This window comes from Pipistrellus kuhlii, unplaced genomic scaffold (genome assembly GCF_014108245.1).
Source record: "Pipistrellus kuhlii isolate mPipKuh1 unplaced genomic scaffold, mPipKuh1.p scaffold_m20_p_7, whole genome shotgun sequence".
NCBI classification, from domain to species: Eukaryota; Metazoa; Chordata; class Mammalia; order Chiroptera; family Vespertilionidae; genus Pipistrellus; species Pipistrellus kuhlii.
This window is the reverse complement of record NW_023425573.1, coordinates 54,072,993-54,098,324: the sequence shown is the minus strand read 5'-3', so window position 1 is coordinate 54,098,324 and position 25,332 is coordinate 54,072,993. Positions and strand designations below refer to the sequence as shown.

Below are 25,332 nucleotides of genomic sequence, written 5' to 3'. Positions count from 1 at the left end.
AACAGTATGGTGGTAGAGTTTTCATGGTAGATCTACTCTTGAACATTCCAAGAAAATTCCATGTCTTTGGGTTGATCTAACCAAAGGACTTGTGTACATGCATATAAGTACAACCAATGGACATAAAACTCTGGGGAGGGAGGGTATGTATGGGAGGGAGGGAGGGGGGCAAAAAAATCAATACAATATATTAAAATAAATAAATAAATAAATAAATAAATAAATAGATAAATAAATAAAAAGAAAATTCCATGTCTTAAACATTGCAGTGCGGTTACCTCCTCTTGCTAAATGATGATTTCATGCTAAATACTTCAGCAAGCATTGCACTCTGAGTTCGGAAGCAACCAGAAGGCTCCTTCTACTTAGTCCGGTGAACTGGGAGATGCATTACCATTTTAAGCCCTTCCCCGGTTAAATTGAGGCCTGAACACCTCTGGCCCCCGGGTGTGACCGGTCCCCGGGTGTGACCTGCCCCCGCAGGGCAGGGGTGGGCGGGGCGGAGGCGGGCGGCGCTCGATGACCTCGGCGCGCCGCCGCCGCCGTCTGTTGGACCTGCTCGTGGCTCGCCTGCCCGGCCTGCCCACTCCCGCGCGTTCCCGGCCCGCCCCCGCCGCCATCTTGGCCTCGGAAGGAGCGGGCTGCACGCGTGAGTAAACAGCCCACATCGGGGAGGAGCGGAGGCTCGGCCGCGTCCGTGCGGTGCGGGAAGCGGCGGAGAGGACGCACTTCTGACCTTCGTACGTGGGGGTACGTGTCGGGGTCGCGCTGCCCAGCCGCAGGCAGGAGCCCTCCGCCGGGCGCCCCCTCCGCCCCCTCGCGGTGAGACGCCTCCACTCCCGGCGTCTCCCGCCCCACGCCGGTCTCCTCCCCCTGTTGAAAGCTGCCCGGGAAAGTGGTGGCGGGAGCGGGCCGGCGCCGTGTGGGCCTGGGTGCGAGTGGCGGGGCGCCGCCGGAGGAGGAGGCTGGGGTGGAGGGTTCGTGCTCCCGGGGCTCAGGGCGCGGACGTGGTCCGAGGGCCCGGGAGGCCCCGGCAAGCGGGCGGGCGCGCGGGGCCGGGGCCTGGGACCCCGCCGGGGCGGCGCGGGGTCGTTTCCGTCGGTCACTGGCTGTTCTCCTCTTCCGGCCGGTGCCGCAGGGTGGCCGACATGACCGCCCCGGGCCAGAGCCCCCTGGCGCCGCTCCTGGAGACTTTGGAAGACGCTGCCGCCTCCTGTGGGGAGCAGACGGACGCTTACCTGTCCCTGACCAGGTGAGGCCGCCGGGGGCGGGACGGGGCGTGCAGGGGGGTTTGTGGGGGGAGCGGGGTCGGGGTGGGGGTACGCTAGACCAGCGTGTGCGGTAGAAGCCGGCGGCGGGGGAGGACGCCGGCCGGGGTCGCCCGGGGCGGGGGGCGGGGGGCGGGGGGCGGGGTGGGTGCGGGAGGAGCTGCCGCCGCATCGCCCTAAGGTGCACGCTCAGGTGTGCGTCCGGAATGAGGAAGTCCGCGCCTGCGCCTGGCAGTCGGAGAGTTTTAGGTATTTAAAAATTTGGTTGGAAGTGGGCTTGCTGGCTGCAGGAATGGTTTTCCATGGAAGTCGCGCAGGTCCTGGGACAGTGTGGGCAACTCAGAATTTTTTTTTTTTTAATTGAGTTTTGTTTTAATTGCAAATAGTAGTATTTCCCTCCCGCAAACCATTGAGTTTTCTGCAGTTGGGACATTGCGAGAGAGAGGATAGCAACTGGTATAAAATGATCAAGATTGTGCATTTGCGACTAGGGAGAGGTCTCTCTGTTCCCTGTTCACAAAGAGAAACTATTGAAACTTGTACAGTGGATGCAAAAGTAATTCTGAAGGTTGTTATTGTTATTATTTTTTTTGCATCAGATATATATTGCATTCTATTCTTGAGTACCTTACCACTACATCAAGCTAATTTGCCAGGATTAAACTTTAGGGAGTGATTATACTTTTGTGTCTATTTGCATAAATTTTTTATTTTTGCTTTGAAGTCGTATTACTGGAGAAGATGGAAAAGAAGTCATTATAGAAATCGAGAAAAAACTTCCTCGGTTATGTGAAGTTTTAAAGGTATGTGTCTGTTTATTAATTTTCAAAAATATATATTTTATTGATTTTACACAGAGAAGAATTGAGAGGGATAGAGAACTAGAAACATCGATGAGAGAGAAACATCTACCAGCTGCCTCCTGCACACCTCCCACTGGGGTTTGTGCCTGCAACCGAGGTACATGCCCTTGACCGGAATTGAACCCAGGACCTTTCAGTCTGCAGGCCGATGCTCTACCACTGAGCCTAACCGGTTTCGGCAGTAATTTTTTTTATTTTTTATTTGTGGGGCAAAGTTTTACTAGTTTACTCATAGAAACTTTGAGTTTAAATAAATGAAAGTATATTGTAGTGCCCCGAGTTCCCTTATAGTTTTCTCTCACTTAATCTAACTCAGTGTCCCTGTAAAGTTACTCTTTAGTCCCCATTTTGCAGAACAGATTGCTTTAATTTGTCCAAGGCTATTTGAATCCAAAACCTTTGCTCTTAATTTAAAAGCAATAGTCAGAGATTATTTAATCTGTTTTACCTCCTTTTGTAGGAATGTATTCCTAAGTAATGACTTTCTAATTTTGTTTTTGGTGTATTTATTTATCTTCACACGCCCTTAGTTTTGCTACTCTTTCCTGATTAAAAACAGTTAGGAAGGTTATCTCTATCAAGTGTTTATAGGAAAGTGGGATAGCTTAACCTCAAACTGAAGACCTATGTTCTTGTCCTCACTTGAGTACCCTGTAGCTTTGTAACCTTCCTTAAACCTTAACTTTAATTTTCTTATTTTTAGAATTAAGAGGTTGAACTCAGTCTTTTTTAAATTTTTTTATTTTATTGATTTTTTTACAGAGAAGAGGGGAGAGGAATAGAGAGCTAGAAACATCCATGAGAGAAAAAAATTGATCAGCTGCCTCCTGCACACCTCCTACTGGGGATGTGCCCGCATCCAAGGTACAAGCCCTTGACTGGAATCGAACCCGGGACCCGGTTCTATCCACTGAGCCAAACCGGTTTCAGCTGAATTCAGTCTTTAAAGTCGATATGAGTTTTTATTTTTATCTTGTTTTTGTGCTTTTAAAATATAAGTATTCTATCAAGATATTCATTCTACTTTTTAGCATGATTTTTAGCTAAATGTTGAGCATGTGAGGTTCTGTTTACCTCTTAAGTATCCTGTTCCAGTGATCAGGAGCTTACTTTATTGTGTGGTAGTTCAAGATATTACCGTGTTTCCCCGAAAAATAAGACATCCTCCGAAAATAAGTCCTAGCGCATGGAAAGATAAGACATCCCCTGAAAATAAGACCTAGTGCAACTTTGGGATAAAAAATTAATATAAGACACTGTCTTATTTTCGGGGAAATAGGGTAATAAATGGTATTGTTATACAGTATCAGTGGTATTATTTATTACCCCTTTTTTTTTCCTTCTCATATCGCACATTCCAGTAGTATACTCATGCTCTGCATAATGAGGTTTTAGTCAACAACTTGAACCAACCCAATATACAATGGTGGTCCCATAAGATTGTAATGAGGCTGAAAAATTCCTAGTGACATTTTAGCAAGCATAACACTATAGTTATTCTTGCCCTGGCTGATTTGGCTCAGTGGATAGAGTGTCAACCTGTGGACAGAAGGGTCCCGGGTTGGATTCCAGTCAAGGGAGCACATGCCCGGATTGTGGGCTGGATCCCTGATTCAGGAGGCAGCCCATCAGTGATTCATCACTGATGTTTCTTTCTAAAATCAATTTTTTTAAAAAAGAGTTACTCTTACATCAGTAGATCAACGCAGAGACAAATGGTAGGGGAGAGGGGTTAGAGAGCAACCAAAGATCTTTTATGCATGCATATATTAGCATAACCAGTGGAAACAGACACTGGGGTGGTGGGAGCTTGCCCAGCTGGAAAGGGATGGGGGAGGGGTCAGTTGGGTAAAAAGGAGACATAGGTAAAACTTCATACAATAATAAAAAATAAGTTATTCTCGCCCTATCTGGTTTGGTTCTGTGGATACAGCGACCAGCCTGCGGACTGAAAGGCCCCAGGTTCGATTCTGGTCAAGGGCATGTACCTTGGTTGCAAGCACATCCCCAGTAGGGGATGTGCAGGAGGCAGCGGATCCATGTTTCTCATTGATGTTTCGAACTCTATCCCTCTCCCTTCCTCTCTGTAAAAAATCAATAAAATATATTTTTAACATTTTAAATGTTACTCTTGTAATGTTGGTGTAAATAAACTACTATGCTGCCAGTCCTATAAAAGTATATCACATACAATTATGTGCAGTGCATATAATACTTCATAATGATCTGTGACTTATTGACTTATGTATTTACTATGTTGTATTTATTAATAATTTAATGTGCATTCTTTCTGTTTATAAAGTGCTGTAAAGCAGTATGTTAACCTGGCAACAGATCATCTCACACCACATCTCTCTTTTTTTTTTTAAATATATTTTATTGATTTTACACAGAGAGGAATTGAGAGGGATAGAGAGTTAGAAATGTCAATGAGAGAGATACATTGACCAGCTGCCTCTTGCACACACCCCACTGGGGATGTGCCTGCAACCAAGGTAAGTGCCCTTGACCGGAATCGAACCCGGGACCTTTCAGTCCATAGGCCGACGCTCTATCCACTGAGCCAAACCGGTTTCGCTACATCTCTTGATTGTATCGTTTTTTCTTGTACTGTACTTCGTTTAATCTCATGTTTCATAAAGGCTTGTAGCCTAGGAGCAACAGGTTATGTCATACTAGAAATTCGTGCATAGGAGGGCTGTCACTCGGCCCAGCCTGCACTCTCTCCAATCTGGGAACCCTTGGGGGATGTCTGATTGCCAGTTTAGGCCTGATCCTGGTGGACTGCTGGCTCCCAACTGCTCACTTGCCTGCCTGCCTTGATTGCTCCTAATTGCTGCTTCCTGCAACCCTGATCACCCCCTAGCCACTCCCCTGCCAGCCTGATAAGATGCCTAACTGCTCTGTTGCTGGCCCGATTACCCCTAACTGTCCTCCCCTGCAGGCCTGGTCCCTCCCATCTGCCCTCCCCTGTTGGCATGATCGACCCCAACTTCTCTCCCCTGCAGGCCTGGGTCTCCCCTCAACTACCCTCCCCTGCATGCCTGGTTATCCCTAACCTTCCTCCCCTGCATGTCTGGTCCTCCCCAACTGCCCTCCCCTGCCGACCTGGTTCCTCCTAAAAGTCCTCCACTGCAGGCCTGATTGCCCACAACTGCCCTTCCCTGCCGGCCATCTTGTGTCTACATGGGGGCAGCCTATCTTGTGTCTTGGAGTGGTGGTCAATTTGCATATTACTCTTTTATTAGGATAACCTAGGCGTGTAGTAGATTATACCTTCTAGGTTTGTATGAGTGTGCTCTATGATGTTCGCACAATGACAAAATTTCCTAATGTTGCATTTCTCAGAACATGTCTGATACTAAGTTGCACAAGACTATTTGATGTGTTAAAAACATGCATTTTCATATATTTAGTATTTGACAACATGTAGGGTCAGGAGCTCAATTGCTTGCATTTTGAATCATGCTTGATGCACTGTTTTAGATAGGGTTTGTAACTAAAATACCTGATGTATAATTACTGTTGACTGTTGAACAACTTGGGTTAGAGGTTCAACCCTTTCTTCCTCCTTGTAGTAAAAAATCCACTTGTAATTTTTGACTTCCCAAGAACTCAACTATATAGAAATGTCTGAGTGAGCTCGGTACTGATAGGACAACCAACAGAAGCTTTATGTGTGAATTACTAAGCACTAAAAGGATATTTGAATTCTAGTAGAATAGGAATCATACTAGGTGAAATGTCTTATTTAGAATTCTACCAGTACTGTTTCTATGAACCCACAACATTCTTGAAGGTAAGACACCATTTTTAAGAAACCCTTCCAGGCATTTAAGTTTATTTACAGACACATGCTAGCTGTTATCTAGGAGATACAGTAGCAGCTTGAAGTCTTTTTTCTTTTTTCTTTTTAAATATGTCTGTATTGATTTTTTAGAGAGGAAAAGGAAGAGAGAGACAGAGAGAGAGACAGACATCGATGAAACTGGCCAATGTGGCTCAGTGGTTGAGTGTTGACCTATGAAATGGGAGGTGATGGTTCGATTCCCAATCAGGACACATGCCCAGGTTGCAGGCTCTTGCCCTGATTGAGCTGGCAACCTCACCCCAAGACCCTTTATGTTTGAGTCTGTTCCTTATCCATTATGGAAGGGCTTTATTGTTTATTTTCTGTCTAGTATCTGTAGCATCTTCCATTTGGTTGACTTTTCCTTTGCTTTCAGATATGTGGAAATGTTCTTTATCTTTTAAGAAAAATGTTTTTTTTTTGTTACCTTTTATTTATTGATTTTTGATATAGGAGAGGGGAGAGGGAGAGAGAAACATTGATTTTATTCCACTTAACGTATTCATTGGTTGCTTCTTGTATGTGTCTTGATAGGGATCAAATTCGCAACCTTGGTTTTTTGGAGCAACACTAACCAACTGAACTACCTACCAGGCCATGGCCAAGAAAAATGTTCTTTATTTAGTTAATCTTTATGTAGTTTCCCTCTTTGTAAAGCTATATATATGGATTCCGGGTCTTATTTCATTTACTTCAAAAGATTTGATTGATTGATTTGATTAAAATGTAATTTTGCTTTTAATCAAACTTTGCTTTCTAAAGATTGCTTCACAATTGTATTCATTTGTAACAAGTGTTTTTTAATTTTATTTTTGCTATAGGCTCACATTTCCAGTCAAAACTCAGAGCTTAGTTGTGCTGCTCTACAGGCCTTGGGGTTTTGTTTATATAATCCCAAAATTACCTCAGGACTATCAGGTAGTTAAATTTATCATGCCTTAATATTTTAAGTGTTTATAAATATATACTTTGATGTTGTGAAAAGTACTCTTCTGTTATATATTAATATATGTTCTAAAAATATATCAATATATTTTTAAAAATATATTTTATTGATTTTTTACAGAAAGAAAAAGGGATAGAGAGTTAGAAACATCAATGAGAGAGAATCATCGATCCGCTGCCTCTTGCACACCCACCACTGGGGATGTGCCCACAACCAAAGTACATGCCTGTGACCGGAATCGAACCTGGGACCCTTCAGTCCGCAGGCTGATGCTCTATCCACTGAGCCAAACCGGTTTCAGCTAAAAATATTTTTTTATTTTAGTTTTTTTTTTTGGAGAGGTAAAAACATGTTTGTGAGAAACATTAATTAGTTGCTTCCTATATGCACCCCAACCGAGAATCAAACCCCAAATCTGGGTATATTTATGCCCTTACTGCGATTCAAACCAGTAGCCTTTGGGTGCATGGGACAGTACTCAACCAACTGAGCCACACTGAACAAGGCTGATAACATAATTCAGTCGTTTAGATTATTACAGGAATGCTTTATTTTTTCTTACACATAGCCCTTTGGTAATTGTAAAATTTGCTCTAAAAGAAATAAGCTTATTTATAAATGTTATGAAAGTTTGAACTTTCCCCTTTGGAAACTCTTATCTGCTTTAGAAGTTAGTAATTTAGATGGTCACTTATTTTGTAGAAGCACATACAGTAAGAAATAGTCTGAATTAGAATGTTTTTATATGGTGGTAAGTGGGATGATTTGGAACTAAAAATGGTAATGAAAACAAGACTTAACAGATGCTTTCTGTGTTTTCAACTAATCTAATTGTTGCTCTAAGTTAGCAGTTTGACAAGGAAACCTAGGAAATGATCTTTAGAGAAGGGAAATCAGGAATTAGGAAATAAAGATGTTAGATAGTTGTTAACATCTGTTTTCTGAGGGAGAAGTTTCTGCTCTTTTTAATGTACAGAGTGAGGGAAAAGTAGGTTTATAGTTTGTATAATTATTATTTAAAATAATAATTAATAATACAAGAAGAATCTTTAACATGCTCACAACTGTAAATGTACTTTTGCCTCACCCTGTATAGAAATGGTAGCAATCTAAAGTAGTTCATTTTGAGACAGACGTAGGGTTCGTAACATCTTGCCAAAAATTATCTTGTATGTTCAAACCAACTTATTGATATCTATAAAATTAATTGCACAAAATATCTGATTTAGAGGGAACTATTTTCTCTAAATCTACCATCTTACCTATTTTTGTGTTTTTGGAAAGTAGTTTGATATCAGCGTTGGTTCTTTGGTATTTCTCCTTGGACATGCATTTAATCTTTTTCTCTATTTTTATATTTAGTGTTTTAAAGGATATAAAATATTCCACATAATTAAAGCTATTTGTTTTTCAGAGAAAAATATTCAAGAACTGCTTTCAAAATTGAATGATAATGTTAAGAGTTCAGACAAAAATGTACGTACGAGGGCACTTTGGGTGATATCCAAGCAGACGTTCCCCACTGAAGTTATTGGCAAAGTAGTGAGTATAGTTTTTGTATGTATCTTCTTAAATACATGTCATTTAAAAAAAAAATTCAGGCTTAATTGATTTGTATTTATTTTGTTCCATCTTTTAGGTACCCAGTATAATTGATTCATTAGAAACAGTATTTAATAGAGGAGAGATGCATTCTGCTGTTGTTGATTATGAAGCATTAAATGTCATCATAAGGTATGAATTTGGATGCTCTGCAATAAGGATAGTTTTAGGAAGTTCAGAATTTACTTCAAGAAGACTTTTGGGACTTGAATTAGAGTTAGATATTAAAAGAGGGAAATGTCTTCTAGACAAAAAGTCTCAAGAAAAAAGTAACAGGAAGAACGAAATATGTGTGCTTAAGTTAGTAGGTTTCTTTGTTTAATTTTACTGAGATAGTCTTAAAAGTAAAGTCTTGGTTAGGCTTCTGCTAACACAATTCTGGGTTTAAAAATTATTTCTTGCTTTAGCTGGTTTGGGTCATTAGATAGAGCATCAGCCTGTGGACTGAAGAGTGCTGGGCTGGATTCCAGTTAAGGGTGCATGCTGGTTTGCTGTAGCCGATCAGTGATTCTCTCTTGTCATTGATGTTTCTCTCTTTTTCTCTCCCTCTCCCTCTCTGAAATCAATAAAAAAAAACATTTTTTTTTTTTTTTTTTAAAAAGGAAGAGTTGATGAATTTATAGTAAATGTAAACACATTGAAAAATATATTTCTGGCCTAGCAGGCATGGCTTAATGGTTGAGCATTGACTTATGAAGCAGATAGTCAATGTTCAATTCCCAGTCAGGGCACACGTGCAGGTTGTAGGCTCAATCCCCATTGAGTTGTGTGCAGGAGGCAGCTGAGAAATAATTCTCTCATCATTGATGCTTCTATTTCCCTTCTCCCTCTTCCTTTCTGGAATCAATATAAATATATTTTTTAAAAATTATTTCTGTTAAAGCTTTTGAAAGAGTTAAAAAAAAAAAAGCAGACTCCTAAGTGAGTTATAGTGGGTAATTAGGATGTAAGTAACAGTGCTTAGTAGGAGATGGCAGAAGAAGAAAATCTCTACTTCTCATTCTGCTCTTTGTTGATATACTTTGTCTTACCTTTGCTTTAAAGCTTTCTTTAGTAATTGAGCTATTTGCTCTAATTGAATGTTCTGATGTCCTCCTTAATGCTCATATTATATCACAGTTCTCTGGCCGTCCCATAAGAACACTGAATTTAATTATATTAGGTCTAGTAATAATTAATGTCGTTTTCTAATACTTTTTAAAATCTAATTTATTTAAACAATACAACAAAATTTAATCAACAATATAGTTGCCGTTGTTTTCTACTACTTGTGCCCAACGCTCAGGAAGCATTTTAATCCCTCTGTTGTAAAATTCTTGTGATTTTGATGCAAAAAATTCGGTCAGTGCATTTTTGAGGCATTCTTCATTATTAAATTTTTTTCTAAGAAGAAAGTTTTGCAAAGAATGAAACAAATGGTAATCGGAAGGGGCAATATCAGGAGAATATGCAGATTGAGGGAGAACTTCCCATTCCAACTGGCGCAGTTTTTCAGCAGTGATTCTTTTTTTTTTTTTTAATAAATTTTTATTGTTCATATTATTACAAATGTTCCTTTCCCCCCCCTTCTCACCCCACCCTCTGCCCTTTCCCCACCCCCCATTGTCCTCATCCCTAGGTGCACAGTTTATGTTCAGTCTCTTCCCACATCCCCCTCTCCCCTTTTCCCCAAGAATAAACAGTTCACTCCCCTTCCATACCTCTGATTCTATTATATTCAACAGTTAATATTGTTCCTCAGATTTTTTTTTTTTTTAGTTTCCTTGGTTTTTAGATTCACTTGTTGATAGTTACGTATTTGTTGTTCATAATTTTTATCTTTATTTACTTTCTCTTCTGAAAGAACCCCCTTCAGCAATTCATATAATTCTGGTTTGGTGGTGATGAACTCCTTTAGCTTTTTTTTATTAGTGAAGCTCTTTATCTGACCTTCGAATCTGAGTGATAGCTTTGCTGGATAGATTATCTTTGGCTGTAGGTTTTTGCTATTCATCACCTTGAATATTTCTTGAATATTTCTGTTGAGAAATCAGCTGACAGTCGTATAGGTGCTCCTTTATAGGTAACTACCTTCTTTGCTCTTGCTTCTTTTAATATTCTCTCTTTGTCTTTTGCTCTTGGAATCTTAATTATGATTTGTCTTGGTGTGGTCCTCTTTGGATTCCTTTTGTTTGGAGTTCTGTGCGCTTCCTGAACTTGTAAGTCTAATTCTTTCACCAGGTGGGGAAAGTTTTCTGTCACTATTTCTTTCAGTATGTTTTCGATATCTTGCTCTCTCTCATCTTCTGGGACCCCCATAATTCTGATGTTGGTTCGCTTGAAGTTGTCCCAGAGGTTTCTTACATTATCTTCAACTTTCTGGATTCTCTGGCCTTCTTGCATCTGCGGAGGAATGTCTTCTGGCTCTTTATGTTCCAAATCTTTGACTTGATTCTTGCAATCTTCCATTCTGTTTTTAGGACTCCATAAATTATTTTTTATTTCAGACAATGTATTCTTTATTTCTTGTTGATCCCTTATTATTTCTAGTTGACCCCTTTTCATATCCTCATAGGTCTTGTTTATTTTATCGGCCTTTTCTAGGAGATTCTTGAACAACCTTATAAGTGTGGTTTTGAACTCTATTTTGTCCTCCATTTCTTTCGTTTGTGATCTATTTGGTTTAGGCATTTTCGCAGGCAGCTTTCCTGATGGGGCGGGGTTTCAGGGTGGAGCCTACAGCCTTGGCTTCCGTCAGCCCTGCCCTATGCGACTCCTGAGACTCAGGGTCCTTCAGTACTTGTTGCGAGCGCCTCTGAGAGAAAGGTGCCCACGATTTTCGCCTGCTGCCAAACTATCTATGCTCTCCCCCAATGAGTCCGGTATTGGGGTTCAGTTCAGTTGGTAGTGGGATTGGAGGTGGTGTTCAGAGCAATCTGGAGCCCCTGTCTCCTTCCTGTCAGGGCAATCCCGCGGCACAGCCGGCCGGCCCTTCTCTGCGCGCAGTGTGCGCGCCTCTGGGACCTCCTTTCGCCGCTTCCCCGAAGTCCCGCCTTACAGCCCGGCTCCCTATGGATGAGCCTGGGTCCCCGGGGTCTGGCCTAGAATTGGGGTTCAGAGCAGTTGGAGCTGGGCCTTTCTCTCCTTACCGCTTGGGACCGCCAGCCAGGCACTTGGCCTCCCTCCTCTCCGGCTCTGTCCTCTCCGCGCGCCGCGTGTCTCCGTACCTTGGGCTTTTACAGCTCCTCCGTGCTTCCTTCTGGTTTTCTCCTTCTTGTTGTAGAATTTCCAGTCAGTCGACTTTCCTGTAGTTCTGGGTAATGTCCATTTTATATTTTAGTTGTATTTCGCTGAAACTGCTGTGTGCGGCTGCGGCTAGTTGCCCACCCGAGCAGCCATCTTGGATTCTCCCTCAGCAGTGATTCTTGCAGTATGCGGTCGTGCGTTATCGTGGTGAAGAATTACGCCCTTCCGATTAATCAGCGCGGGTTCTTTTTCTCTTAAAGCTTGGGCTAACCTTTCCAATTGGGCACTATACACTGTACTTGTAATGGTTTGGTTAGATGGTAAAAGTTCATAATGAAGAATTCCTTTAAAATTCCACCAAACACACATCACTTTTTTCGCATGCAAGTCAGGTTTGGGCGTGGGCTGCGGAGCCTCATTTTTGTCCAACCATTGAGGCCGCCTTTTCAAATTAACATACAGCACCCATTTTTCATCTCCAGTAACAATTTGCTCTAAAAACAGCAAACGGTTTTGACGAGAGAGGAGCGAACTGCAAATTGTGACTCTTTGATTATGGTTGTTGTCGGTCAACTCATGGACTTTGCCAAGTGCACGCAATTGATTGGAAATTGTTTTTTGTGAACAATTTAAAGTTGTCGCAAGCTCTTGTTGGGTAATTTGAGGATTTTGCACCAAAAGAGCTTGAAGAGCTTCTTGATCAAAATTGGACACTCGGCCTCGACCACTCTTGTCATCTAACAAAAAATTTCCCTCGCGAAATTTCTCAAACCAACGCTGGCATTTTCTGGCGCTAACTGCATCTTGACCAAGAGCACTACAGATGTTTTTTGCAGCCTCACTTGCTTTTCTTCCTAATTGGAACTCGTAAAGCATGCAGTGCCGAATATGCTCTTCATCCGCCATCTTCTTAGCCCTAGTTTTGCAACAAAAACCAAACCAAACACAAACTTTTTCAAGCAAAACTTGTTAATTGCACTTCACACGTTCTGTAGATACCAAATGTTTGAAGGTTATGTCAATACAAGTCAATGCCAAGCAAGATTTTAAACGAATGTTTAAAAACGACATTACTTATTACTAGACCCAATATAAAAACTAGAGGCTTGGTGCATGAAATTCATGCAGAGAATTGGGAAGCCTTTCAACCCAGCCTGGACCCCCTCTCCAATCCAGGATCCCTCTCACAATCCTAATTGTTCACCTGCCTGCCTGCTTTGCCGGCTTGATTGCCCCTAACTGCCCCCCCTCCTGCCAGCCTGGTTGCCTCCAACTCTACCCACTTCTCCCTCCTTGCTGGCCTGATCTCCTCCACCTACCCCCCTGCTGGCCTGGTTGCCCCTCACTGCCCCCTCTGCCAGCCTGGTCATCCCTCATTGCTCCCCCCTGCCGGCCTGGTCGCCACGCAGCCAGCTGGTCAGTCATTTGGTTGTCCCTCGCTAACCCCCCTGCCAGTCTGGTTGTCCCATGCAGCCTGTTGTTTGGTTGTTACTGTGAGGGCGTAGTGACCATTTTGCATATTACCCTTTTATTAGCATAGACTAGAGCACATGTGTCAAACACAAGGCCCGCGGGCCAAATCCATCCCGCCAGGCCTTGCAATATGGCCCGCACCACGCTGTCATCACTGCACTCCGCTGCGTTTCCATCACAATGACAGTTTATGACTGTTCAGTAAACCATTCGGCCCGCGATTTAGGCTGGATTTTAGATTTTGGCCCCTTCTCTGATTGAGTTCAACACCCCTAGACTAGAGGCTCTGAGCAAGAAATTTTTGCACAGGGGCAGGGGAGTCCCCTCAGCCCAGCCTAGACCCTCTCTACTCTGGGACCCCTTGGGGGATGTCCGACTGCCGGTTTCAGCCCGATCCCTAGGATCGGCCATTCCTCTCACAATCCAGGGCCACTGGCTCTTAACGGCTCACCTGGCTGCCTGCTTGATCACCACTAACTGTCCTCCCCTCCCCCCTGCCAGCCTGGTCTCCTCCAACTGCCCCACTCCTGCTGGCCTATTTTCCCCTCACTGCCCCCCTCTGCCAGCATGGTCGCCCCTCACTATTCCCCCTGCCAGCCTGTTTGTCCCACCCAGCCTGCTGGTCGGTTGTTTGGTCATCCCTTGCTAATCCTCCTGCCAGCCTGGTCGCCCCATGCAGCCTGCTCTTCGGTTGTTACTATGAGGGCATCATGATCAATTCGTATATTACCCTTTTATTAGTATAGATAATTAGTATTTTAAAAAACTTTAAAGACAAAATACCTTTTTATTTAAAAAATGTATAAGAATAATACAGAAGTAGAATTAGCCAGGAAAATTATTTTTTTGTGTGTGTGACTAGATGTACATATTTTAAAATAAATGTTCCGTACCATTCATATTTCTCTGTGTGCTGCTTATTTTCCTGGTAGTTTCGACATAAAAGGTGAGGTCAAACTTACCTATTTATTGATTTCTCTCTTATAGGCTAATTGAACAAGCCCCAATTCAAATGGGAGAAGAGTCAGTTAGGTGGGCAAAACTGGTCATACCTTTAGTTGTTCATTCGGCCCAAAAGGTACATTTGCGGGGAGCGACTGCTCTAGAGATGGGAATGCCATTGTTGCTTCAGAAACAACAAGAAATAGCATCTATCACAGAGCAGCTTATGACTACTGTAAGTATTACTTTTTATAAGGATTTTTTGAATACTGTGCTGTAAGGTTCTTTACCATGCTTAGGGCTCATCCTATCTAATAATAGAGTAATATGCAATTTACCATCACTCCGCAGCAGAATGGCAGCCCCCATAGCCACAAGATGGCGGTGCCTAGTTCCCTCAGCCCTGCTGCTGGAGTGTCTGGCCTGTCCACTGAAGCAGTGAGGCTGGATCCACTGCCTGAGGGGGCGGATCCAGCCTCTCTGCTCCACCGCTGCTGCAGTACCTGGGCCTGTCAGCCCCATTGGGGTTCGTGGGGATCAAGTTGGATCTGCCCCCAGACACGGCATATAGAGCCCTGACAGCAGGGCTTGGGGCTTCCTTAGCACAGTGGCAGCGGGGAAGCCCCAGGCCAGGCCCAGCAGACAGAGCCCAGACAGCAGAGCCTGGGGGATTCGTTTCCCAGGGTGATGGTGGTGAAGCCCCCGGCCCGGCAAACAGAGCCTGGACAGCAGGCTTGGGGGCTTCCTTAGAGCAGAGTAGGTGGGAACACCCCCAGGCCCAGCAGACAGAGCCCAGAAAAGCAGGGCTTGAGAGCTTCCTTAGTGCGGCAGCAGCGGGGAAGACACACTTCCCTTAGTGCGGTGGCAGGGGGGGAAACACAGGCCCCGCAGACAGAGCCTGGACAGCAGGGCTTTGGGGCTTCCTTAGCACGGTGGCAGTGGGAGCACCCCCAGGTCCACAGATAGAGCCCAGATAGCAGAGCATGGGGGCTTCATTAGCGTGGTGGTGGGAGCACCCCCAGGCCTGGCAGTCAGAGCCTGGGCAGCAGGTCTTGGGAGCTTCCTTAGTACAGAGAGCAGGAACATCCCCAGGTCCAGCAGTCAGATCCCAGAAAGCAGGGCTTAGGAGCTTCCTTAGTGCAGGGTGATGGCGGGGGAAACCCCAGGCCCAGCAGACAGCCCAGACAGCAGGGCTTGGGGGCTTCCTTAGGGCAGACGTGGCAGGAGCACCCCCAGGCCCAGCAGACAGAGCCCAGACAACAGGGCATGGGTACTTCCTTAGTGTGTTGGTGTTGGCGAAGTCCCCAGGCCTGGCAGATAGAGCACACTGCTGTACATTGGGGCTTCCTTGGCATGGCACATGGTGGTGGCAGGCAGAGAGCGGACAGCGGGGCATGGGGGCTTCATCTCCATTGCTGCAGTGAAACCCCCAGACCCCGCAGAGAGCAGAGAACCACGAAGAGTGGGCCTAAGCCAACAGTAGGACATTCCCTGAGAGCTGGATTGTAGAGAGTTCAAGTTGGGCTTAGGGAGCCCTATGCTCGAATTTCATCCACCAGGCCTCTAGTATTGGTATAATTGTACTGTGATCTAGAAAATCCCTCTTTGAATTAAAACAATGAAGTTATTGTAGGCATTACTACTTCTGCTCTTCAGTAAGGAAGGAAGTTGTTTATCTAGTGATGCTATGATCCAGACATTTTATACAATCCCTAGTGATATTGATTGAAAGGGATTGCATTTTTGGAAACGGGAAAGTATTAACTAATTCAGTGCAATTTGAGTGGTTGTAGCATAATCCCAGTGAATATAAATTTAATGTGTATAATTGCATCAGCTGTGTAATTTCCTAGTTTTTATTTGCCCCAGGCTTTAGGTTTTTCAGCCTTTGTTCTTGTAACAAATATTTTTTGAACACCTATTATATGCTGGGTATTGTTTTAGACACTGAATATATCAGTGAACAAAAGGAATTGTGGAGCTTATTTTCTAGTGGTAGAGATAATAAAGTATATAGTAGATTTAGTGAAGAATGTTAGAACAACAGGAATTAGATCCAAAGAGTTTCATTGGAGAGGAAGGGTGAAGTGATGAGGGAAGAAAAAAGAAAGGGTATTTCAGCAGTGATTTGAAGATGATACAGGGGATAGCTCTTTGGAGGAACCATGAGAGCAAAAGGTCCTGTTCTGATGGTTGTGTTCAGTGAACACTGAGCAGTATAATAGTGGAATTCATGAAGGTGAGTACGATACGATTTCAGAGAAACAGAGAGTCTTGCACATTGGGGGTCATTGTAAGACGTGGTTCTACTGAAAATCATATTTGAAGATTTTGAGTCTAAGAGGGGCACTGACTTGGGTTTTAAAGGGATTGCTCTGCCTATGTTCACAATAGCCAGGGGTCTTCAAACTACGGCCCGCGGCCACATGCGGCCCACAGAGGAGTCTGATCTGGCCCGCCAGGTTTTTTGGGCAGTGAGCGCAGCCGAGGTGTTACAGTAGGAATTAGTAGTTCATATAGTCTGGCCCTCCAGCTCTCTGAGGGACCGTGATCTGGCCCCCACTTTAAAAAGTTTGAGGACGCCTGCAATAGACTCTAAAGGGGATTGAGTAGGAACAGGGAAACTAGTTGGGGCATACTATAGTAATCCAGACAGTGAGGGAAGCTTCCAGATTCTAAATCTTGGGGTTTTGTCTATTCATTTTAAAGTTACTTTATAGTTATATTTAGAGTCTAATGAAGTATCTTTCTTATTTTTGCAAGTTTCTTTATTATAAGTTTATTAATTTTTAAGAGCATATGTAAAACTTCATACATTTGAACTAGTTTTCTCAGTCTTATCCATGAAGCTATTAACCTGTTAACTGAGCGTGACCTATAAATACGTCAAACATAAACACTATTGGGAACGGGTAGGACATACGTCCTTGAAATATATGTTGTGCCCTGAGAGGGACGGTATATATTTTTTGTAATTTTTAAAAATATATATATTTTATTGATTTTCTTACAGAGAGGAAGGGAGAGAGAGAGAGAGCTAGAAACATCAATGAAAGAGAAACATCCATCAGCTGCCTCTTGCACACCCCCTACCGGGGATGTGCCCGCAACCAATGTACATGCCCTGGGCCGGAATCGAACCTGGGACCTTTCAGTCTGCAGACCGGCGCTCTATCGCTGAGCCAAACCGGTTTCGGCACAGGGTTATATTTTAGAATTACTCTATACTGCTATCTTTCCTTTATCATTTTTTAATTCGATTATTCCATTTTTTTGTTGGTATTCTTTTCTATTTGTTTATAATTTTGTGTTTTCCTTTGTGCTTTATATATAAATAAACGAAAAAAATATATTTCATTTATTTTAATTAAGTATAAATAAAAAAATGATAATATAAAATTACGTCCACTGGGTGTGACTTACTGACACGTCCTAGTGAAAGAGTATGCGCCCGTTGTACGTTGCGTAATTAAAAAGGGAACTCCCTGGTTAACAGGTTAATGTATCTTTAAAGTTAGAGTGAGAAGTTAAAAAACATTAATTTGAAATCTAATTAATGGTATGCATGCTAAAGTTTTTAGGGAAAAGAATAATAGGGGAAATTTTTAATCTGGATTAATGAATGTAGAATGGCTAGATTGTGTTAATAAAAACATTAGTAAAATGTTAATGATGATTTATATTGGACATCCTAATATATAAAAAGCCAGGACTGACACTATTAACAATTGGACTGACACTAATCAGCAAGCTGTGCAGGGCGACCAGTTTGGCAGGGATGTTAGTGAGGGATGACCAAAAGACTGAACAGCAGGCTGCGTGGGGTGACCAGGCTGGTAGTTGGGACAGTTGGTGGCAACCAGGCCAGCGTTGGAGAGGGCCTGTGAGGGGCTACCAGGCCAGCGTGGGGGGGGGGTAGTTGGGGGTGACCAAGCAGGGCCAGCAGGCAGGTGAGCAGTTAGGAGCCAGTGGCTCTGGATTGTGATAGGGATGACCGACTGCCAGTTTGGCCCTATCCTAAATTGGCATTCGGACATCCCCTGAGGGGTCCTGAATTGATGAGGGTATAGGATGGGCTGAGGGGAAACCCCCTCCCCCTGTGCATGAATTTTGTGCACTGGACCTCTAGATTATTGTAAAACTCAGCTTTGCTATTATGTAAGAAAGTTTTTTTTATAAAACATTGGTTAAAGTTATTTGGCTAAGGTAATCAACCAATTTGATACTGCATATTTTTTCCTTTTTAAGAGTCCTTTTGGTAAATACCTTTGCTTTTGTTTGCAGAAATTACTTGCAGAACTCCAGAAGCTATTTATGAGTAAAAATGAGACATATGTTTTAAAATTATGGCCTTTGTTTGTCAAACTTCTTGGAAAGGTAAGCCCACATCTAAAGAATAGTTCAGTTTTACTGCTAGACCCTTTCATTTCTTAACTTTATATACAAAGCACAGTCAATTTACATTATTCATCAGACCATATATGCAAATTTACCTACTCACTAAAATTTATTTGTAAAGCTAACATCAGTACTTGTTCTGTATAATTTTCTAAATGTATCACCAGTGTGTATACCAGACATACAGGGTGGCAAAAAAAATGAGTTCCTAGTACAGTTGTTCCTAGCTGACCTAAGATTGTGCTTTGCCATTTTGTTTGAATTCTCTATATTCTCTAAACAAATGTCCTTTTCATGATCCAGTTATTGCCATATTTTTCACATTTTGGGCTTTTTCTTGACAATCACATTGTTTAATGGCCCCCAAGCATAGTGTTGAAATGCTATGATTCCTAAATACAGAAAGACTGATGTGTCCTATGAAGGTAATATGGATATTAAAGGTTTGTTCAGAACTGAGTTATAATACTTTAGGCCAGGAGTTCAATGTTAGTGAATTAGTGAAACACAGTTAACGCACTGCCTAACGATGATTAGATCAACAACAGATTGCATATACTAGGCTGGTTGCATAAGTTGATAATTGAACTGAGAATTCCTATTGGCTAATGATATCACATGTTTGTTATGATGCTAGTGTCAAACCTGTGTTGCCAGTTGTGTAAAAGTATATCGTACAATTTTGTATGGTACCTAGTATTCGATAATGAATAAATGTTACTGCTTAGTATATTTATTGTCGTATTTATCACTATTTTAGTGTACTCTTACTGCTTATTAACAAATATTTTCCTATGGAATAGTGTGCCATGTTACCCTGTCAGCAACCTCATACATTTTGGTCTTACGTCATCTCTTAATTGCATCATTTTCTCTTGTGCTTGATTTAATCTCATGTGTGTATTAGCATAATGTACAGGTATACAGCCAAGAAGTTGACTCGTGTGTAATACGCTATAACATCTAGATTTGTGTAAGAATACTCTATAATGTCTGCACAACAATTGCCTGATGTATTTCTCAGAACATATCCCTTTGTTAAGCAGTGCATGACTATAAGTAAGGTGTCTTTAAAAAAATAATTCTAAAGCAAGGTTGTGTATTGATTGGTTGATGCAATCTGACCCGAAGCTCACAGGAACTTAACTGAATTTTTTTAAAAAATATATTTTATTGATTTTTTACAGAGAGGAAGAGAGCGGGATAGAGAGTTAGAAACATCAATGAGAGAGAATCATCAATCGGCTGCCTCTTGCAAGCCCCCACCCTCCAACCCATCCTCATCCATAGGTGTATGCCTTTTTTTTTTTTTAATTTATTTTATTTATTTAAATAAATCTTTATTGTTCAAATTATTACAAATGTGATCCTCTTCCCCCCCTCAATTGCTCCTCTCCACCAGGTTCCCACCCCACCCTCTGTCCTTTCCCCATCCCCCATTGTCCTCATCCATAGGTGCAGTTTTTGTTCAGTTTCTTCCCGCACTCCCACTCCCCTTTTCCCCCAGAATCGTCAGTCCATTTCCCTTCCATACCTCTGATTCTATTATATTCATCAGTTAATATTGTTCATCAGATTTTTTTAATTCCCTTGGTTTTTAGATTCACTTGTTGATAGCTACGTATTTGTTGATCATAATTTTTATCTTTATCTTCCTCTTCCTAAATAACCCCCTTCAGCAATTCATATAACTCTGGTTTGGTGGTGATGAACTCTTTTAGCTTTTTTTAATTTGTGAAGCTCTTTATCTGGCCTTCAATTCTGAGTGTTAGCTTTGCTGGGTAGAGTATTTTTTGCTGTAGGTTCTTGCTCTTCATCACCTTGAATATTTTTTTTTTTTTTAATATATTTTATTGATTTTTCACAGAGAGGAAGAGAGAGAGAGAGAGTTAGAAACATCGATGAGAGAGAACCATCTATCAGCTGCCTCTTGCACACCCCCCACTGGGGATGTGCCCGCAACCAAGGTACATGCCCTTGTCCGGAATCAAACCCGGGACCTTTCAGTCCACAGGCCGACGCTCTATCCATTGAGCCAAACCGGTCCTGGCATCCTTGAATATTTTTTGCCATTCCCTTCTGGCCTGCATGGTTTCTGATGAGAAATCAGCTGAGAATCGTATGGGTGCTCCTTTATAGCTTTTCTCTTGCTGCTTTTAATATTCTCTCTTTGTCTTTTGCTCTTGGAATTTTAATTATGATGTGTCTTGGTGTGGTCCTCCTTGGATTCCTTTTGTTTGGGGTTCTGCGGGGTTCCTGGACTTGTAAGTCTAATTCTTTCCCCAGGTGGGGGAAATTTTCTGTCACTATTTCTTCCAATATTCTTTCGGTATCTTGCTCTCTGTCATCTTCTGGGACACCCATAATTCTGATGTTGGTTCGCTTGAAATTGTCCCAGAGGTTTCTTACACTATCTTCAACTTTCTGGATTCTCTTATCTTATCCCTTCTGCAGAGGAGTGTCCTCTGGCTCTTTGTGTTCTGAATCTTTGTCTTGATTCTTGCGATCTTCCAGTCTGTTTTTAGGACTTTGTATAATATTTTTTATTTCAGACAGTGTTTTCTTCATTTCTAGTTGATCCCTTATTTCTAGTTGCTCCCTTTTCATATCCTCATAGGTCTCATTTATTTTATTGGCCTTTTTTAGGATATTGTTGAATAACCTTATAACTGTAGTTTTGAACTCAATGTCCAATCTTTTCTTTTCCTCCGTCTTCTTCCTTTGTGTCCTTCCTCTTGTCTGCATTTTAGTTGTTTCCCTGATTTGATGGAATAGCTTTGTGTGCTAGGTGTTCTGGTAGAGCCCAGTAGCACAGCCTTCCCAGTTACCTGCAGTGGACAGTCTTGGTGTAGCCCTTTGTGGGCTGTGTGTGCAGTCTTGTTGTTAAGCCTTGCTTATTGTTGGTATCACTGAGAAGTGTTGATCTCCAAGCCAATTGGCTGTGAGGATCAGCAGTGTCTCAGCTAGGAGGGCTTCTGTACTCTGCTTGGATTGGGCGGGGTCTTGGGATGGCGCAGACAATCTTTGGTTCCCTGTCAGACTCGCCTTAGAAAAGTCCTTCTCAGTTCCTGAGGTTCAGCGTGCCTTCTCTCTCCTTCCCAGATGGCAGAGCCTCCTCTCAGCTAGCCGTCTGGTGCTTCAGGGCAATGCCTCCCCTGTTTTTCAGTTCTAAATTCAAATTTGTTGTGGTAGGCTACATTCAGGTGTCTACCCTACGCCGCCATCTTGGTTTCTCCGGTGTATGCTTTTTGTTCAGTCTCTTCCTGCACCTCCCACTCCCTTTCTATACCCCTGATTCTTCCTGGAATTGTAAGTATTTCTTTCACCAGGTGGGGGGAGTTTTCTGTCACTATTTGTTCAAATAGGTTTTCAGTATCTTGCTCTCTTCTTCTGGCACCCCCATAATTTGGATGTTGGCATGCTTGAAGTAGTCCCAAAGGCTTCTACACTATCTTCAACTATTTGGATGCTTTTTTCTTTTTCAGAGGAGTGTTTTTTGCTTCTTGGTATTTCAAATCTTTGTCTTGATTCTTGCAATCCTCTAGTCTGCTTTTAGGTCTCTGTATAATATTTTTTTAATTTCAGTTAGTATATGCTCAGTTTCTAGTTGATCCTTTTTCATATCGAGGGTCTGGTTAAATTTATTGGCCTTTTCTAGGAAATTCTTGAAAAACCTTATAACTGTGGTTTTGAACTCTATATCCAGTCTTTTGCTTTCCTCTATTTCCTTCATTTGTGGCCTGCCTGTATATTTCTGCATTTTAGCTGCTTCCCTGATTTGATGGAGTTGCTTTGTATGCTAGGTGTCCTAGGAGGGCCCAGTAGCTCAGCCTCTCCAGTTATCTGAGGTGGACACTCTTGGTGTACCACTTGTGAGCTGTGTGTGCAGTCTTGTAGTTAAGCCTTGATTGTTGTTGGTTTCACTGGGAGGAGTTGACCTCCAGGACAATTGGCTGTGAAGATCAGCACTGTCTTCGCTGGGAGCGTTTCTGTGCTCAGCTTGGATAGGGTGGAGTCTCAGGTTTCCTGTCAGCCCCGCCCTAAGAGGGCCCTGTGTTTCAGTGTCCTGTGGCAATGGCTGCTCGCACCTTTGAGTGAAAGCTGCTCTTGAGTTTCTTGAGAGAAACACACTGCCTGACAGTCCAGATTCTCCCCGAATGAGCCTGGTACCCAAAGTCTCACCTGGAGCTGGATTTCATTGCAGTCAGGAGGTTTTGTTTTCCTCCTTAACGAGAAAGCTAGCCATGCACTTGCTTTCCGCCGCTTATTCAGCCGCCTGCCCTTTCCAAGTGCTTGGGTCTCCACACTTCCTCAGCTCCTCTGAGTCTCAGTGCTTTTTTCTAGTTGTAGAATTTCCACTCAGCCAGCTTTTCCGGTGGTTCTGGATGATGTCCGCTCTGTCTTCCAGTTGCCGTTATAAAATTGTTGTGCAGGGCAGCAGTGTAGGTGTTTACCTAATGCCACCATTTTGGTTTCTCCTCTTAACCATTTTTCATACCTGTTTTATTTACTGTATTTGAAAAGGTGTTTTATTAGTTTCAGTATCTAACATTTCTTATTTATTCTTTAATATAGATTATATATATATATTTTTTTCATGTACTCACTTTTTGGGATTATGTTAGTAAAATTGGTTTTTATCTGACCTTCCTAATTTTCTGTAATGGTTTGTGTTCTATATTATCTGTTTCATGAAGTTTATATTTTGTGATTTTGAAATTTGAATGTGCATATAGAATTTGGTACTTTGAAAAATGTTAATTCCTAAGATTTTTATTTAACTGAAACAGAATGAATTAGATTAGTGAATCATACTAGTGCCTTATGCCTTGTTTTAGGAAGTCAATAACTTTTTAAATGACTTTTTCTTTTTTAAATGACTTTTTCTTTTTTAGACTTTACATCGAAGTGGGAGTTTCATTAATTCTCTATTACAGCTGGAGGAACTGGGATTTCGTAGTGGAGCACCCATAATTAAAAAAATAGCTTTTATTGCTTGGAAGAGTTTAATAGATAATTTTGCGTTAAATCCAGGTAAGTAATATTTTGAAATTTTGAATATTTAATGTTCAAAAACTATCAAATACCATTTGTGGCACTCTTAGTACATCATTACCTATCTTACTTATGGTCACAAGAGATCTGAGGTACTAAGTATTTTTACTATTTTGGAGTGATTACAGAATTTATCAAAGGTCTCAATAGATGATAGGAAACAATTGTGATTGTTATGCAATTAACATCACTGACTGAATTTTAAAATATATATTTATTGATTTCAGAGAGGGAGGAAGAGGGAGAAAGAGAGAAACATCAATGGTGAGAGAGAATCATAGATTGGCTGCCACTGGAGATTGAGCTTGCAACCTGGGCATGTACCCCTGGCTGGAATCAAACCGGGGACGCTTCTGTCCGTAGGACAACGCTATCCACCAAGCCAAACCAGCAAGTGCAACTGGTGAACTTCTTTTTATCTCTTAGGACATTTAGAACTGTACCTAATAGTAGATTAATATTAATATACTAGAGGCCTGGTACACAAAAATTTGTGCACTGGGGTGGGGGAGTGGAGGGCAATCCCTCAGCTCAGCCTGCACCCTCTTGTAGTCTGGGAGCCCTCGGGGATGTCTGACTGACCACCAGGGGCAGTTCCGGCTCAGCTACTGGTAGCCTCCCTCTGCAGGTGAGAACCAGGGGATGGGGAGTGATCAGGGGACAGCGCCAGCCTATGAGCAGCTGGTTCTTGATTGCTGTTCCCTCCCTCTTCCCGCTGGCACTCACCGTGGCTGGTCTGGCGCTGCCCGCTCACCCACCCCACCCCCTGCCAACTGGTTGTTCCACTGTTTGGTCACTTTGCATATTAGGCTTTTATTATATATGCTATAAGTGTTTCCTTGTGATTTACTTTAAACTTAACATCCTATTATCCTAGTGAAGGTGTTTGATATGAATGGATGGATGCATAGATAGAGATATAGATACATATATAGATATAGATGAAAAAGAATGTTTAGCCCAAAGATGGGTCAGTATTAAGTACCTACTTACTGGGTAATTAATATTCAGAATAATACATACAGATGTACTAAGTACTGTGGATTTCATCCTATATATTTTTTTTCTACCAATGACCATTCATTCCTTTCACTTTTAATGTATTTTATAAAGTGACTAGATGCCTGGTGCATGAAATTTGTGCACGGGAGAAGGAGATGTGTCTCTCAGCCCAGCCTGCACCCCTCCAATCTGGGACCCTGGCTCCCAACCATTTGCCTGCCTGGTTGCCCCTAACCACTTCCTTGCCAGCCTTATAGATGCCTAACTGCTCCCTTGCTGGCCCGATTGCCTCTAACTGCCCTCCCCTGCCAACCTGGTCATCTTTAAATGCCCTCCCCTGCCAACCTGGTTGCCCTCAACTCCCCTCCCTTGCAGGCCTGGTCATTTCCAACTGCCCTCCCATGCGGGACTGGTCACCCCCAACTGCCCTCTCTTGCAGTCCTGGTCACCCCTAACTGCCTTCCACTGCAGGCCTGATCCCCCCAAATTGCAAATGCCCTTCCCTGCAGGCCTCGTTGCCCCCAACTTCCCTCCTCTGTCAGCCTGGTCACCCCTAACTGCCCTCACCTAGAGGCTTGATCGCCCCTAGCTGCCCTCCCTTGTAGGCCTGGTCCCTCCCAACTCCCCTCCCCTGCTGACCATCTAACTATCATTACTTTTATTAAAAGGGTTGGTAAAAGTGCATTACTGGGCACCATTTTTAATTAG

General features: G+C 42.7%; 1 protein-coding gene across 8 annotated transcripts in view; it reads left to right on the top strand.

The window, feature by feature from the left end:
• The first annotated feature begins 593 nt into the window (after positions 1 to 593).
• RIF1 (replication timing regulatory factor 1) overlaps positions 594 to 25,332 on the top strand; it is a 63,239-nt gene continuing 38,500 nt past the window's right edge. For 5 of the 8 annotated variants that reach the window (XM_045575697.1, XM_036422273.2, XM_045575699.1 and 2 more), the window contains exons 1-9: positions 594 to 750; positions 1,139 to 1,252; positions 1,993 to 2,071; positions 6,803 to 6,899; positions 8,342 to 8,469; positions 8,567 to 8,661; positions 14,215 to 14,404; positions 18,454 to 18,546; positions 23,463 to 23,601. In XM_045575697.1, coding sequence (XP_045431653.1) covers positions 1,149 to 1,252; positions 1,993 to 2,071; positions 6,803 to 6,899; positions 8,342 to 8,469; positions 8,567 to 8,661; positions 14,215 to 14,404; positions 18,454 to 18,546; positions 23,463 to 23,601 — 925 coding nt within the window. In that variant the 5' untranslated portion in view covers positions 594 to 750; positions 1,139 to 1,148. Of the gene's footprint in view, positions 751 to 782; positions 962 to 1,137; positions 1,253 to 1,992; positions 2,072 to 6,802; positions 6,900 to 8,337; positions 8,470 to 8,566; positions 8,662 to 14,214; positions 14,405 to 18,453; positions 18,547 to 23,462; positions 23,602 to 25,332 lie in introns of those variants that run through there. The other 3 variants (XM_036422269.2, XM_036422272.2, XM_036422275.2) reach the window with 3 other exon arrangements.